General features: G+C 34.5%; 3 protein-coding genes across 3 annotated transcripts; 1 reads left to right on the top strand and 2 right to left on the bottom strand.

Moving 5' to 3' along the window:
* Nucleotides 1-800: 800 nt before the first annotated feature.
* RO3G_00872 (uncharacterized protein) lies at nt 801-1,914 on the bottom strand (the record flags this gene model as incomplete). Its single annotated transcript, XM_067655463.1, has 4 exons — nt 801-1,403; nt 1,459-1,496; nt 1,619-1,699; nt 1,755-1,914. The coding sequence occupies 4 exons, from the start codon at nt 1,912-1,914 to the stop codon at nt 801-803; spliced, it is 882 nt and encodes a 293-aa protein (XP_067511564.1).
* Nucleotides 1,915-3,701: 1,787 nt separating this feature from the next.
* Nucleotides 3,702-7,403, top strand: RO3G_00873 (uncharacterized protein; the record flags this gene model as incomplete). Its single annotated transcript, XM_067655464.1, has 4 exons — nt 3,702-3,739; nt 3,792-3,847; nt 3,934-4,504; nt 4,577-7,403. The coding sequence occupies 4 exons, from the start codon at nt 3,702-3,704 to the stop codon at nt 7,401-7,403; spliced, it is 3,492 nt and encodes a 1,163-aa protein (XP_067511565.1).
* Nucleotides 7,404-11,107: 3,704 nt separating this feature from the next.
* RO3G_00874 (uncharacterized protein) lies at nt 11,108-13,793 on the bottom strand (the record flags this gene model as incomplete). Its single annotated transcript, XM_067655465.1, has 9 exons — nt 11,108-11,317; nt 11,367-12,345; nt 12,404-12,707; nt 12,783-12,828; nt 12,883-13,064; nt 13,166-13,228; nt 13,286-13,441; nt 13,499-13,699; nt 13,757-13,793. 9 exons carry the CDS (start codon nt 13,791-13,793, stop codon nt 11,108-11,110), a joined length of 2,178 nt encoding a protein of 725 aa, XP_067511566.1.
* Nucleotides 13,794-14,950: the final 1,157 nt, after the last annotated feature.

Consider the following 14,950-nt stretch of genomic DNA (forward strand, 5'->3'; position numbering starts at 1 on the left):
AAATGAAAAAAAAAACATTGTTGTAACACAAAAGTTTTATTTGAATTCCCTTCAAGGCACGACATATAAAAGATGTTATTGCTCTTCTTGTTCATGACCCAAATGACCAGCATCTATTGGATGTTGTTTTAAATAATCTAAATAAAGAGGATGCTGTTTATCGAATTTACAGTTCATTTCTTGGAACAATCTTAATTGATTTAGAAATCCAGGGTTTGGGTTTACAAATGGCCTCACACGTTTTATCAACGCTAATGCTTCCTTGAACCTCCTTTTTTCAGTAACCATCAAATAGGCAGCAACTACAGTTGGGCTCCTTGATACGCCCGCTAGACAGTGAACCAAGATGGGTTCCTGTTTAGTTACTGCGTTATGAATGAATTCTGTTGTTTGTGGAAAATATTGAATAATATTTGCCTCTGGATTATCTGTTATACGAATAATCTAGTGTAGCTGTGAGTAAAATGTAAAAACATTTATAACCTAACCTTGTGATTAAATTCATTTGGTGAATAACAAGGTTTAAAATGACCCATTGTCAAAATGTGTTTGATCTTATTTTTTTCTAAGAAGGATCTTGATTCTAAAGCTTTATATCCACCCAACCAAATAAACTCGCTTATCTGTTGTCCCACACTTGTTATTAGTATTCCTCCTGGTTTACCGTCTGCACCATTCTCTAATGTATGGTATAAGTCTGAATCAGACATTTTTTTTTATTATTATTATTTGTCTAAGAAAAAAAGAAAAAAAAAAAAAAGGGCAGAGATGTTACACCCACACAAAAATGTTTTGAGAAACTAAGATTCATAATAATGTGGTTGTGGAGTTGTATTGTATTGTGTATCCTCTACCATCAACTCCTTTACTTCCCACACATTTTGCTTTGAACCAACCGAGAATTCGAGATCCTCCTTTGTAATAGAATCCCAGTATTTGTAAATCATCATCACAGTCAATAGATTACAAATAGCACCAAAGAACATACCATCCACATAGTGTTTTGTGTTATCACAAATCACAACAGAAAACACATACATTAATACTTGTCCAACAGCAAAGAAGGCAGCAGCAAATAAGATGTCGCCCAGGGGCCATCGATCATCCAAGGTATTGATAACCAAGATGATTTGAGAAATGATGTAAATAAAGAACATGACATAGTTCAATACAATATAAAATATCCACAAGGCGGCTTGGTTTGTATAAGAAAGGCCTGCAGCCCCTTTAAAGGTACCAATAGCGAGAAAACCAGTAACGAGGAACCAAATAAATGAACTAATACGAATCAACCAGAGTGATAAAGGTGTACCATCCTCTGCAAATTGAAATCCAACAAATCCATTCAATAATAAACACCAAAACGTTGAACATGTTAGACCAATATGTATCGCTGCAAACCACTACAGATGATGCGTTAGTCATTGATGTGTATTTGTATCGAACTACGACATTTACAGGATATGCAGTTGAAGAAGTTGGAATAATGCCAGTGACTAATAACATATCAAGCAATGTAGTAAGCATATACAAATAAAAGAACATGACAATTTCCTGTCGACCTATTATTTTGAATGGTAAGTATTACTGCTATTCTTGTAAATATGCTGTTCTTTACCAACTGCAGTATACTTTGATCTAATATGATAAATCATGATCATTGTCATAATAATAGCAACAACATCAATAATAAGAGTAGCTATTGTCATATTTCAATACTCTTCTCTTTTTATCATTGTGTATGTGGTACTTACACGGCTGAAATATAATATTTCCACTTAATTCAACGTTACGGGAATAACAAACAGGTTCTATTCCATTGTACTGTCCAATAAGTGGACATAAACTAATAGCAATCGTTTTGCAAATGCCATTAAATGATAGCGCATCGAAATAATAAGTGATGGCACTCATATTTAAAGAAAAAAAAAAAAAAAAAAAAAAAAAGAAAAGAAAAATTAGGACGTTATTTTTTATTTTATTTTATTTTTTTCATTAGGAGTCAAAGACCTAAAAATAGTAAAAAAGAAAAAAATAGTAAAACTCAATCAATGAAATCATGGCTTCATCAAATCCTTTATTCTGTACTTTTTTATTTTATTTTCAAAGCCATAGTTAATGTGGATCATAAGCCGAGGTTTATAAAGGACTGCTTTAATTAAAAAATGATATTCTTATTACAACATCATCTCCCGGGATGAATGTCGGTCCGTCCGGGATGAGATCAATGAAATCTGGATTTCCGACAATTTAGTAATACCTTGGGCTGTAATACGAATATTCAAGATTGATCTAAATACTTCACAGGTTGAATAATACACGCTATATTGATTATTTGATACTTTTGTTAGTTGCAAATTAAAAGGAAATATGCTACTTGGAAATAATATTCTTTGAGAGACTGCTTTTATAGTTTCATGATTTGGGTCTCCAAGCAGTATAAATCATTTCATTGTATCAATTTATTACAATTTTAGTTGATTCATATATTGTGCAAATCAAATGCTCAAGAGGAACTAGAATCAGTACTTTACAACTATCTTTCAATGTACGGCTGTATGTAAAATAATCATCTAATCCTTATACTTTTCATTTCATTGTTACAAGTGAATGATAAATATATTTTACCTATAATTCAACAATAATGTAATTATGTGGCCTAGTAATAACATTAAATCCGTTTGGTGCCTTCACTTTTTGTTTAGGCTGGTCCCTTTTATTATGTTGGTGAGATTAGTTAACATTTTGCTTATCCAATTATATGCTTTAAGAGATTAATCTAATCACAAGTGGAAAATGTAGCTAATCAAGTGCCCTTTGTTACTGACTGCTCCTTACATGATCGAATAGCTTGATCTAATAGGTTTTTTTTGTAAAGCTCACGCAATACTATATAAAAAAGGTAATTTAACTTCTCTATTGCTTTTTATCCTTTCTTTTATTTAGTTTTTTATTATACAGAATTGACAATCTGTGCATCATTCTTTTGAATTTATACGTATTACATTTGATAGCGTCTACGGAGCCTTTTTTTTTAACATTTTTATGCCTTTCACTGCTTGGCATAGAATATGGCTTTTCCCCCTCTAAATAATCTCTAAGCAAAAAATATAATGCAACCTGTAGAAAAATGTGCCGATTTTTTTTTTTTTTTTTTTTTGCACCCAAAAAAAAACTTGGAAATTGAACTGGTGTAAGTAATTAAAGTGTAAATAGAGTTTTCTGATTTAAAAAAAGCTGTAAACTATACTCAATTCAACTGATCCATGCTTGATTTATTAGTTTTCTGCCTAAGGCTACTTCTAACATGACAGCGTACAAGACGGAGCTTACAGTAATTGGATATTTTTGGTGGGCCGCGTGTTTTATGTTTTGAGTCTTACGGTTGCATATAGTAAGGCTTTTCAAAAGGTAAATGATGGATTATATTCACGAGAATGTCTAATTATATTAATAAATGATATTACTTATAACGAATGTACACTCTAAAACCCACATGGATGAAATTTTAGTATTATTGAACAGAATTTATAAAGGAGGTAATACAAAGGCAAGTAGAATTTTACAGATCTCATTGGACACATATTTAAATAATGCCGTTTTTTTAATTTTTTTTCTCTTTCTAGCTCCCTTTTTTTCTCTCTTTGCAACACTTTTTTTTTCTTAAGACTTTTTCTTTACTTACCATCTTATTACCATTTATGGTTATGATTATCCCAAAATTAGTTGAATTTGTTTGGTAAAGAAGTAAATTATTTATCATTTCATATACTTATCCATTGTAACAATAGCGAACGCTATCCTTTGAGCTCACAAGTCATTACTGAACAATATATCCCTGAGTTTGGTTAGTGTTAAAGCAATATATCCCCCAAGTTTTTTACTAGACAGTTTCTTTCTATTTTAAATATACACCAGACAACCTATATTTAGATATCACCGACATCGTCTACAACAGCTGCCAAACCAACTCTTTCGATCGTTATCACCGACTTAATGAAGAACAAATCTTGCCAAGAATCTTCAACAAGATTTGTTATATTTATGGCCAAATTAAGCCCAAGAAGATCTTTTTTTTGACTGTAGATGGTGTGACTCCAAGAATTAAGATGAACCAAGAGCGATCTAAGCAATTCCAGAGTGCTAAGGAATCTCTTATTAAAAGAGAACCTCTTGCGGACGTTGTTTTACCTGGCACTGCTTTCATGGCCAAGCTCACGGCTCAGTTACGTTACTTGGTTGCCAAGAAAATATCAGAGGACATTGAATGGCGTGATGTCGAGGTAATCGTATCTGGTCCTGATGTGCCTGGTGAGAGCAAGCACAAGATAGCAGAGTATATCCGTCTCTGTAAATCACAGGCGGACTATGACCCAAATACAAAACATTGTATGTATGGCATTCGAGATGATTTGCTTTTAGTGAGCCTAGCAACCCATGAGCCTAACTTCGCTTTGGTTTGCGAACAAGATGACGCTCAAAACGCCGATGAAAGAAAGAAAAGGTAACATTTAATAAAAAATACATATATGTATTCCTAAATTACTAATTCTATTTTTCTTTATAAATCCAATAGTCAATACTTTTTGTTGCACTTGAGCTTGATACGCGAATGTTTGGAAAGAGAATTTAGTTCATTGAAATCCAGTCTTCCTTTTAAATATGATTTTGAACGCATTCTAGACGACTTTGTTTTATTGTCTCTAATCACAAGTAATGATCTATTACCACGTTTATCTGGCCTTCAAGTCAATAGAGGAGGTTTGAACATTTTAATGAAGATATATAAAGAGGTTCTACCTACCTGCGATGATTACATTCAAAATGGAGGACAAATTACATTAACAAGGCTCGAAAAAATATTTGCGAGAGCATCTACAATTGTAGAATCAAAACTTTTTGAAGAGCAATATGTAGAACCAATTTGCAAGTTATCTCCACCTTATACCAAGCCATTTGATGATCCGCAACATCAGCAAGTAGCAACCATGCCAACATTTATAACTGAAACCGAGACAGTAATCTTTAACGCGATTCGTAACTACTTGAGTGATCACACTCATTCTTCTGTTCTTCGATTTCCCTTTGCATTTAGCGGCGAACAGCGTTCCTTTGCTCTCAAACTAGTCAAGGATTTGGATTTATCTTGCTTAATTGCATACAGTCACGCATCCAAAGTGACAGAACTTGAACTCTCTTTTGCTCACAATTATTTTGCTGATGAAGCGGATGACGATCATTCTGATTGTGATCCTTCTAAATCTGAACCCTCCAAGCAAAGTAGATTGAACGAAAAGCGCCAAAAGGTCTTGCAAGAGTATAGTAGCCTGGAGCTCATCACTGATGCAGAGTTCAATAAACAATTGGAAGAAAAGAAAAAGAAGGAACTCGAACCTGCTATTGAAAAGTGGAAAGCTGCTTATTATAAAGAAATGTTGGATATAGACTTTTTTGCCAGTGATTTGCTTGAACACGCTGTTGCTTCTTATATTCTTAGCATTCAGTTGATAAATAGCTTTTATTACCAAGGCATCTTATCATGGAGATGGTTTTATCCTTATCATTATGCTCCTAAATTATCAGATCTTAAAGACCTTGGCCGATTCCAAGGCTTTAACTTCCCTGCTGATCAACCCTTCACATTGCACGAGTATCTTATGGCCGTCTTACCACCTTGCCACAAGAGACTGGTGCCCGTTCCTTATCAAGGACTCATGACAGATTATAAGTCACCTATCTCATTATTCTATCCAACTCGATTCTATACTGATTTCAATAAGAACGATTTAGATGAAGAATGTATTCCAAAGATTCCCTTTGTGGATGAAAAGCAATTACTTGAAGCAATACAATCAAAACAAGGACTTTTAAGAGAGCACGAACTTCGCTCAAATCGCTTTGGTGAAATATATCATTTTGCTTATGACAAGGATCAGAACAGGATATACAAGAATCCTTCATATAACAGTAGACTCCCTGATGTACGGCCTTGTCTTGCTCGAGAGACAGTATACCACCCTCCTGCCGTCATTCAAGACAAGCCAATTTTATTACCAGGGGCTAAGCTCGGTAAGGATTCTCCTGTTGGTTTTCCTTCACTCGATCATATAAGCCATGACTCGCTTTTAACGAAGCATGATGTTTGCGTATTCAAGAAAGAGAGTAGTAAAGATACAATGATAATCTCCATTAAGAATCGATACACGGATACTAGTCTTCAAGAACTCGCTAATCTTCTTATTGCCCGTCAAGTGCATGTGGGCTATCCTTACTTGAAAGAAGCTATCATTGTTGGTGTATCAAATTCTGAATATAAATATTTTATCAAGAGTAAGGAGGAAGGTGAAAGCCACAACTTCTCAAAGCATCAGTGGACCGAAGAGGAGCGCGAAGCATGGTATAAGAAGAAGTGTGCTATCCAACACAAATATAACAAGCGACTGGGCCTCTTGATAGGTGATACAGAGTTCATGATCCACTTCTGTCTTTTGAATGGTATGCACAGGAATGAAGAAGGTGCGATTGCCAAAAGATATCGCCATCCGTCTAATGCTTCCGTAATACCTTTGCAAACTATTGTCATCAAGGTATCTAATCCAGATGATCGGTTTACCTGTACGCAAGCTTCTTCTCAGGGAATCGAAGCCAAAGCAAATCGTGCTTGGCATGCTTTGAATGATAATATCATCACGCATAATACTTTGAATAACAATACTATTACTGCTCATAGTATTCCAAACAATAACAAGGTTGACCATCATAACACTGCTTGGGGTCCTTTAAATGATAATCATGATCATACTACTCGACATTCTTCAAATAATAGTGGCAATAAATACACTTGGGGTCCTTTGAGCAATGATCATAGCAACACTAACACTATTCATAGTATTCTGAACAATAATCAGGATGATAATCCAAATACTACTTGGGGTCCTTTAAACAATGATCATAATAATACAACCCAACGTTTTTCATATGATAGTGATAATGAACAAGGGCTAAAGTACCTTCCTGCTCGTGAAGTAGCTAATGATTGTAAAATATCTGCTTTGACTCTATCAAAGATCACATCCTCCCTTCTAGTGATGGAGTCCAATGGAAATAAACTCAATGTTGGCCTGAATCTCAAGTTTGAACACCGAAAAGAAAGAGTAATAGGCTATACGCGCAAAAATTCCATTGCTGGCTATTGGGAATACTCTGACCGTGCGATCGGATTGATTCATGAATTTATTGCGGCCTTTCCCGAATTTGTTGATTTATTAAACACCAGAAAAGAGAATACAATACCACATACTGAAGAATTCATGTGGACAACAGAGCAGAATGATTATCTCTATAAAATGAGAGATTGGCTCAACAATAGAGAGATTCACAGCCTACATAGGGCTACTATTTAATAAAATGATATGAATTTCTTAAATTTTATTGTACATAAATAAACTCTTACATTTTCTTTTCTTACTCTTATAGCAAAACTATTCTCTGTTTAAATTTCATCCACTGCGATACTAAAGCCTTTGTCAGATCATTTATAATACTGTATTTTGAAATAACAAATTAAATAAACTTTACTCTTTAGGTTTATTGAAGAAAAATACAAATTCTATAGATTGATGCTAACACATTCTCTTATCATTTACCATGAGATTAAAAAGAACTATTAAACTACAAACGCATCAAGTAGCAAAAAGTTCATGTAACACAGGAGATCACAGGAAAAAAAAAAAAAACTAGGTTTGTGGAATGCAATGGTTGTTAAAACCATTCTTTGATTATTCATTTGTTAAAATAATGCTTTTTATGTTTGAAGAGTCTACAAAAAAAGATGAGTATTGATTACTAAAATAGATGCTTGAATCAAGTAGGTTCAAATTGATAACAACAATAACAAATGAGCATCATGTGAAATACATCACATCTTTTCAATTACAGTGAGATAGCTAATCGATAAACACTTTGTCAATATCAGTTTTATGAAATCGATCACATCTATAAAGTTGATTTAATAAACAAGATGATTAAAAATAAAGAATTATTAAAGCATGTCAAATATTATATTTCACTAAATCAAAAACTGAAAAAAGGGAGCTTATAGCATCGTTTATCAATAATACATGTGCAAGAATCATGCTTTATTTGATTCCCATCGGTCCCAAAAAATAGCGCAAACAAAACAATAACAACAAAAAAAAAGGGGGCAAAATAGACTCAGATATGAAAAAGTACAAACAACAATACAAATGATACCAACTGACTATTTCATTTCATTTTCTTTTCTTTTTTTTCTTTTTTTTTTATCTTTAATCATCATTATTATTATATTTTTTACTAGAACATAAGCGAGTATTGATTAAAAGTATAATGAAATCACACCAACAAAGTAATATTTGTTCATTTGTCCTGAACAATAGGGGACAGGTTAATATTTTTTTTATACAAAATTGTTACACACAAAATTCGGCGTAAACTTGTGTATCCTCTCCCTTTTTTAATTAAACTAATTAACAAAAAAAAAGCACATTTTTATAGGAAAGAAAAGTAAAAAATGCATTTTACACAAGATATGATTAAAACTAAAAAAAAAAGACACAGACTAGTTTTTTTTTCTATTTGCTTGTATGATTTTAATACCTTTAAATAAGAGAGCGATAGGTCTTTAAATTTCATGTGAATTTATGCAGAAAATGGTTGTACAGACAAAGAAATAGACAATCAACCATCTTGCTTATTATAGAGTGTCATTCATTTAACAATGAAAAGAGAATAGAAAGAAAGAAAAACTTCCCTTAAGCAAGTTGCTGTACGTAGGGAATGTTAATGATTGTAGTTGGAAAAAAAAATAAAAATAAAAAAAAAAAAACTCAAGTTTGTTTACTCGTTAGTCTAGAGTGGCTTTGTCTTTTTGCTTACCCTCTCTTTATGGATAAACAAGTTTTTTAAAGTTTTATAGAAATCTAAGAAAAAAGAAAAATGCCTCATCAAGAATGTGAAAATAAAAAATAAAAAAATATTTAAAGAATTCTTTTTGTCCAAAAAACTTTTTTTTCTTTCTTTATCAAACAATCACTCTTCTCTAAAACTGATGGCCTAAATACTTTGTCTTTTCAAATCTAAACTTGGTTCTTATGGTCTTTTGTCAAAAACTTCTCTTCTCAAACAAATGCTTTGCTATTTTTGTGCTTCAAACATGTCTCTCTCTCTCTCTCTCATTGGCCTCTTAAAATCTCTTATCTGCTATCAACTTGGTCTTTAACCAACGTTAAAAATATATGGCCCACATAATACATCTATTCTCTGCCTCTTTGTATGGTCTCAGTTAACATCAAAAGTTGATGTGCTCTCTTTTGTTTATCGTTCTATGGTCCCTTTGATTTCATTCAATGTTAAACGCGTCATTCCATTGGTTTCAGTGGTTAAAAAAGAAATCATATCTTGACCTCATAAAATGGTAAAAAAAAAAATTGTACTTTATAATTATTTTATTAACATTCTTAAAATAGCTTACTCTGTCTGTCTTTGTTAGTCTTGGTCAAGAATATCCCTTTTGCTGCCTCTTTGGCTAAACAGTAATGCTCATAGTAGGAGTATCCTTTTTATTAACTTGTTCTCCTAGCTTAATAGTTTACTTTCTCCTGTGTCAATATAAATGGTTTTTCTTTAAGGCTGCTTTTGTACTTGTCTCTATGTCTGCATGGCCCACTTGGTAGCAATTCTTTCCTGTAAAAGCTCTCTTTTGGTGGTCTCTTTATTATGTTTGTGATCTCTTCTCTTTCTATCTCTTCATGACCTCTTTGCTATGCTTCTGAAATCTGTGGCAGGATGGGACGATGATCTGCTGGAACTTGTAAGCTCTAAAGAGGAATGGGAACTCAAGTAAAAGTAATACCCGCTCTGTTCATCCTAGTACTAGACGGAAGATGTCTTGACATCTGAAGCTACAACGAGCGAAGTAACAGACCCGGTCACGCTTTGCTTGAGAGAGGGTGATCCCTAGAAATAGGGTATATCTTTCGCAGAACATTCCAGACATAGACTTAGAACCTGACAGTGAACGGAACGCCCTTCGGGGTACCACTCATATCCTATAGACTTGAAAAAGTGTTTATAAGAGTAATTCAAGGGTGATTTTTATTATGATCTTTTAAAAAAAAATTATTATCTTTTAAAAAATTATTATCTTTTAAAAAATTACTATTTTAAAAAAAAAAACAAAAACAAAAAAACAAAACTATACTATCGAAAGGGGCTATTTACAAAAAGGTTGCTATTCAAGTACTTGGTTCTTTGCTGCTTATCAATGGTTTGTGATCAATTCTAGTTCAAATCCAATAAATCTTTTCATTCCTCTTTGCCTTCTAAAAAGCTCAATAATACTTAATAAACAAAAACCTTTATCTAGTCTTTATACAATCCTAATTAATAATCTCTTCTTTTGCATTGCAATTGTGATAACAGATGGTTATTATGTTGTCTGTTGGCTACTTCTAACCAGTAATTAAATATCAAAAGCTATAAATTATACAAAGGATCCACACATGAAATTAAATGTCTTTAAGCAGTGCATTTTGTGTATGTAAAAAAAAAAAATTCATGAATCTGTACCTTTTCATTTATGATTCAACTCTAATAATATTTTTTGAGACATTCAATTTGAAAAAAAAAAAACGCTTGTCAACTTTGTTTCTCAAAAGCAATGTAGCAACAGGCATTTGTACAATACATTTTAGAAAAGAAAAAAAGAAAAGAAAAGAAAAAAAAAAGAGAGAGAGAGAAACTTTATGATATCTACATAATCACCTATGAGTGCAAATGAAAGTTTGTCAAGTGTTGCAGAGCGAGATTAGCATTTTGGGGTGGTTTCGACAAGAATTTGTAAAAGGTTAGATATAATGTACAATTCTTAGCTTCCCTTTTTTTTCTGTTTGTTTTTTGCAGGTAACAAAAACTAACATCAAATCCATAGCCCTTTACCGAATTAATAATTGACGATATTTCATAAATAGACAATGCCGGCAAAAGACGCTCTATCATAATCAATTTACGTTTCTAAGTAGATAAATTTGTACTTTGTACAATTGTATCTTTGTTTTATTGTATTGTTTTAATATTTTTCGGCCATAATAAGTAAAACCAAGCTAGTCCATCCGGTGAAAGGGTGACTACGCATGCCTTCGCCAGTCTCTGGAGAATATTGTTCCCAAACATAACCTGTCTTTTGGTAATCTTTATACACATTACGTATAATGTTATCTCTTAATTGGTTATAAATTGTTTGAGCACGGGCTTGATAAGGACCTGGTACCATGTAATTCTAACAAAACATTAGTTTTGCATTATAAAACAAAACCTTCATGAATTACCCTATATAAGCTTTGGAGAGTTAAATAATTAATATTTAACCAAATAGGTCCACGCCAGTAGTTTTCTCCTTGACCAAAGAAAGGATCAGAAGCAGATAAGGAGCGAAGACCATAGGGAGACCAAAGTTCCTTTTCATTCTCAAGCATGTCTAGAATGGCGCCCAGCTTGGGAGAATCAGGTGGCAAAAGTCCCAAGGCCATGGGGAATAAGGAGAGATAGCCCTTATGGCAGACGTGAATAAACTTTTCAGCTTCTAGAGCTTGATCACAGTACATTTGCTGGTCTTCATTCCAGTGAAGCGTATCAAGGTTGATCAGGAGATCTTCCTGCACCTTATCGTACTCTCTTACATCGTCTTCCACTCCCAACTTGTGAGCAATATCCTTCAAAAGGGTGGTGCCGAATACCATCCAAGAGTGAAGATCTAAATGAAGCTCACCTACACTGGGTTCGCCTCGAGGATAATCATCCAGACCGGATGTCAACGTGTGATCCGGCGTACGTCCTCTCCAGCGATAGGCCTCATTGTTCTTTGCCTCACGCCCAAACTCATTTCCTCGACCGCGTTGCGTAGCACGGAACCAGAGCCAATTCTGGCGCAGTTTGGGATAGACGGACTTGAGCCATTGATCGGCTAGTTCAGGTTGATCCAAATGCAGGTTACGAAGGACCTCTACATCATCCAAGGAACCCATCCTCATTGGATTGCCCGTGATGTCTCCTAATGCCCTTTGCTGTTGATGATCCTCGAGACGATCGATGAACTTTCTGATGGCCAAATAAAGTGTAGGAGGATTAGCATAGTGAGCGAATTGCGTTTGGAATTCGCTAGGAACCTTGCTGCGTGCTTCCTCTCCAAGGATTTGTTCACGAGCAATCCAACCGTTTTCGTCAATGAGAGAGACCCAACTTTGAACAATGTCTACACTAAGGTCATTATCCCATTCTCCAATCACGAGTTGATGGAACCCTTCGTCCCTATTTTGGAAAGGCGGTTAGAATGTTCTTTCTTGGTTTTTTTTGTACATGTATTTACCAAAAGAATCCACGAGGAAAAAAGGGACGGCTGGGAGTAGCTGTGAATAGGGTTTGGGGTGAAGAAAGCTCAGGCTTGATAGGCTCTCCTTTAAAATCTTCTTCGTCTTGCATAGGAGGATGTGAACGATCGATGACGGATGAACCATGGAAATAGCCAACGCCTCCCAATAGGTTACTTAATAAATATTGAGCAAATTCAACTTCACCGGTGGAAAACCCTTTTTCTTTTAAGTGAAATATGGATTCGAAACGTGCATTGAATTCCTGTTCCTTGCTTACCAAGGCCGTGCTAAGCTTTTCACCTTTTTATTAAAGTCAGAATAGTTTTTTTTTTTTTTTTTTTTTTTTTTTTTTTTTTTTTTTTTTTTTAAGCCTACTTGTTAAAGGCTTAAAAAAGCTAGAGGAGCGGAATAAAATGTCAAACTAGATACATATCAAGTTAAGAGACTTTATACAATCAAATCTGTTGACTTGTACCTGAAATTCTCCGTGAAATAATTTTTGAAATGTATAAAAGTTGGCTACTTGTCCTTCTTCTTCGATCAAGCTGTTGCTTAATGTAAGCAGCTTGTATGGTTCACTGTATATTTGATCAGTTGTCAAGGTACCATCCTCAATCCTTTGTCGTGCATTCGTTACAATATGTTCTCCAACAAAGTCTATATGTCCAAAAGATCTTTGTTAACGATCATCATCCAGTCTTTTTTATATTATTAGTTACCCTTTGCTCTCCAAATGCTTCCTTTAGGTACTTCTTTACCTAACCATTGTGTGCGAGAGAGATCTTGGTCAATGCCTTGGCCTAGATATGAGTTCAACGGACCTATGTATCCAATGTGGGTAAGCAAAAAAAAAATGTTTTTATACAGGATCAGTCTACCATCAACAATCTGTATTTCAAAATCTCCCAATTCAGGAGTGTCGCCTTCAAGTCTGACAGGTGATTCGAGTCCCTTTTTTGACAACTTATTCATAATATCGATACCACCTTCGCCTTCTATGCCGACATAGAACATAACTGATGTAACAGCAGGTACTAATACGCTCAAATTGTAAGAATAGCATTCATATGATGATTATGATGATTGGTTACCTTCGTTATTTATAGGTACTCCTCTGATACGCACACCCCAATCACCACCGTGCTTTCCTTCAGGTATCTTTATGAATTCAGTAGAGAGCTTTATGTTACTGGGTGTATCATGAATAACTTGAGAAGCAAATTCTCTTCCATCGTGTTTATGATATCCATAACCTTCTATGCCGTCTCCCTGATCGCAAGCATGTCTTATACCTAATGTATATTATGTGTTATATGTTTTCCATTTTTACTGTTCATTTGTGCTTTTACGCTGAAATCCTTGAAGATCATTAGCGTCAAACCACATAAGGCCTGTCATGATAGATTCGGGTAAACGCGGTCTTGTACCGAAATATAGGTTGGGCCGATATGTTCCCCATAATAGCGAGGAGTTAGAAGAAGCAAGTGTTGTGTTGACTAATAGTAATAACAAGATGGTAAGCTGTGAAATACTCCATCTCGTCATTTTTTTAGTGTATTTTGCAGTTTGAAAATAGAGAGAGAGAGAGTAACTCAAATAAATAAGATAAATTGCGCGGTGAGTGAATTTCCTACTAGTGAACTTTTTGACTCAAGGCGCGACCTTGGGGTGTATTTCTCACAAATTCATGCTTTTGTCTTTTTTTTAAAAAGAAAAAAATCCTCTGCATATAATTCCAAGATTGCAAAACAAAATGAGAATTTCAACCAGCTTTCCGAAAGTAAAATAACCGCCTTTCACAAATAAGCTGACCAATTTCTGGACAAATGGACTATGAAAGTTCTTTAAGCATTTAGGGAAACAATTTATAGAATGCTGAATGAAATGCTGCAAATGTTCGACAGGCACATCTTTGCTTTCTTCAATAACCCTTGAGGTGAGAGTTTCCACAACCTTCAACTTACATTTGCTGACTCTATCCTTCAAACCTTTCCAAAACTGCTCAATAGGGTTGAACTCAGGAGAATAGGGTGGAAGGTATATAGGGTATGTAACCTCTTTCGATGATTACAGGATCAACAAGATCATGACTATAGATTGGAGCATTGTCCGTAACAATATGAGATCCCTTCATATAATGACCAGCTGTAGTTCCTTTTTATATAACGGATGCCGCATCACCAGATGCTTTTCGTTTCGTGGCGCCTACAACCTTTCTTTTCCAAGCGTTTCCTGGATCCCTTATATTCACTTTCACAGCACCAAATGCTGAAATTGCACTAATAATTGTATGAGAGACCGCTCTTACAGAATGTGATTCGATAATTGCCCGAGTGCCACGCTGTGACCAAGCTCTGGAACGATTCATCAAGCTGCTTATCCTGCCTCATGTTTTCCAACCAGATCTCGAATGCTATTTTTAGAGAGTGTATAGTCAGGAAAAAGTATATCAAGCATAGAATGCATTATGAAAGATTTTATCCGAGTCGGCCATAATAACATGATGTCTGTACTCAGAGCAACCATTTGTTATAATCAGGGCC

This window comes from Rhizopus delemar, genomic scaffold (genome assembly GCF_000149305.1).
Source record: "Rhizopus delemar RA 99-880 supercont3.1 genomic scaffold, whole genome shotgun sequence".
Taxonomy (NCBI): domain Eukaryota; kingdom Fungi; phylum Mucoromycota; class Mucoromycetes; order Mucorales; family Rhizopodaceae; genus Rhizopus; species Rhizopus delemar.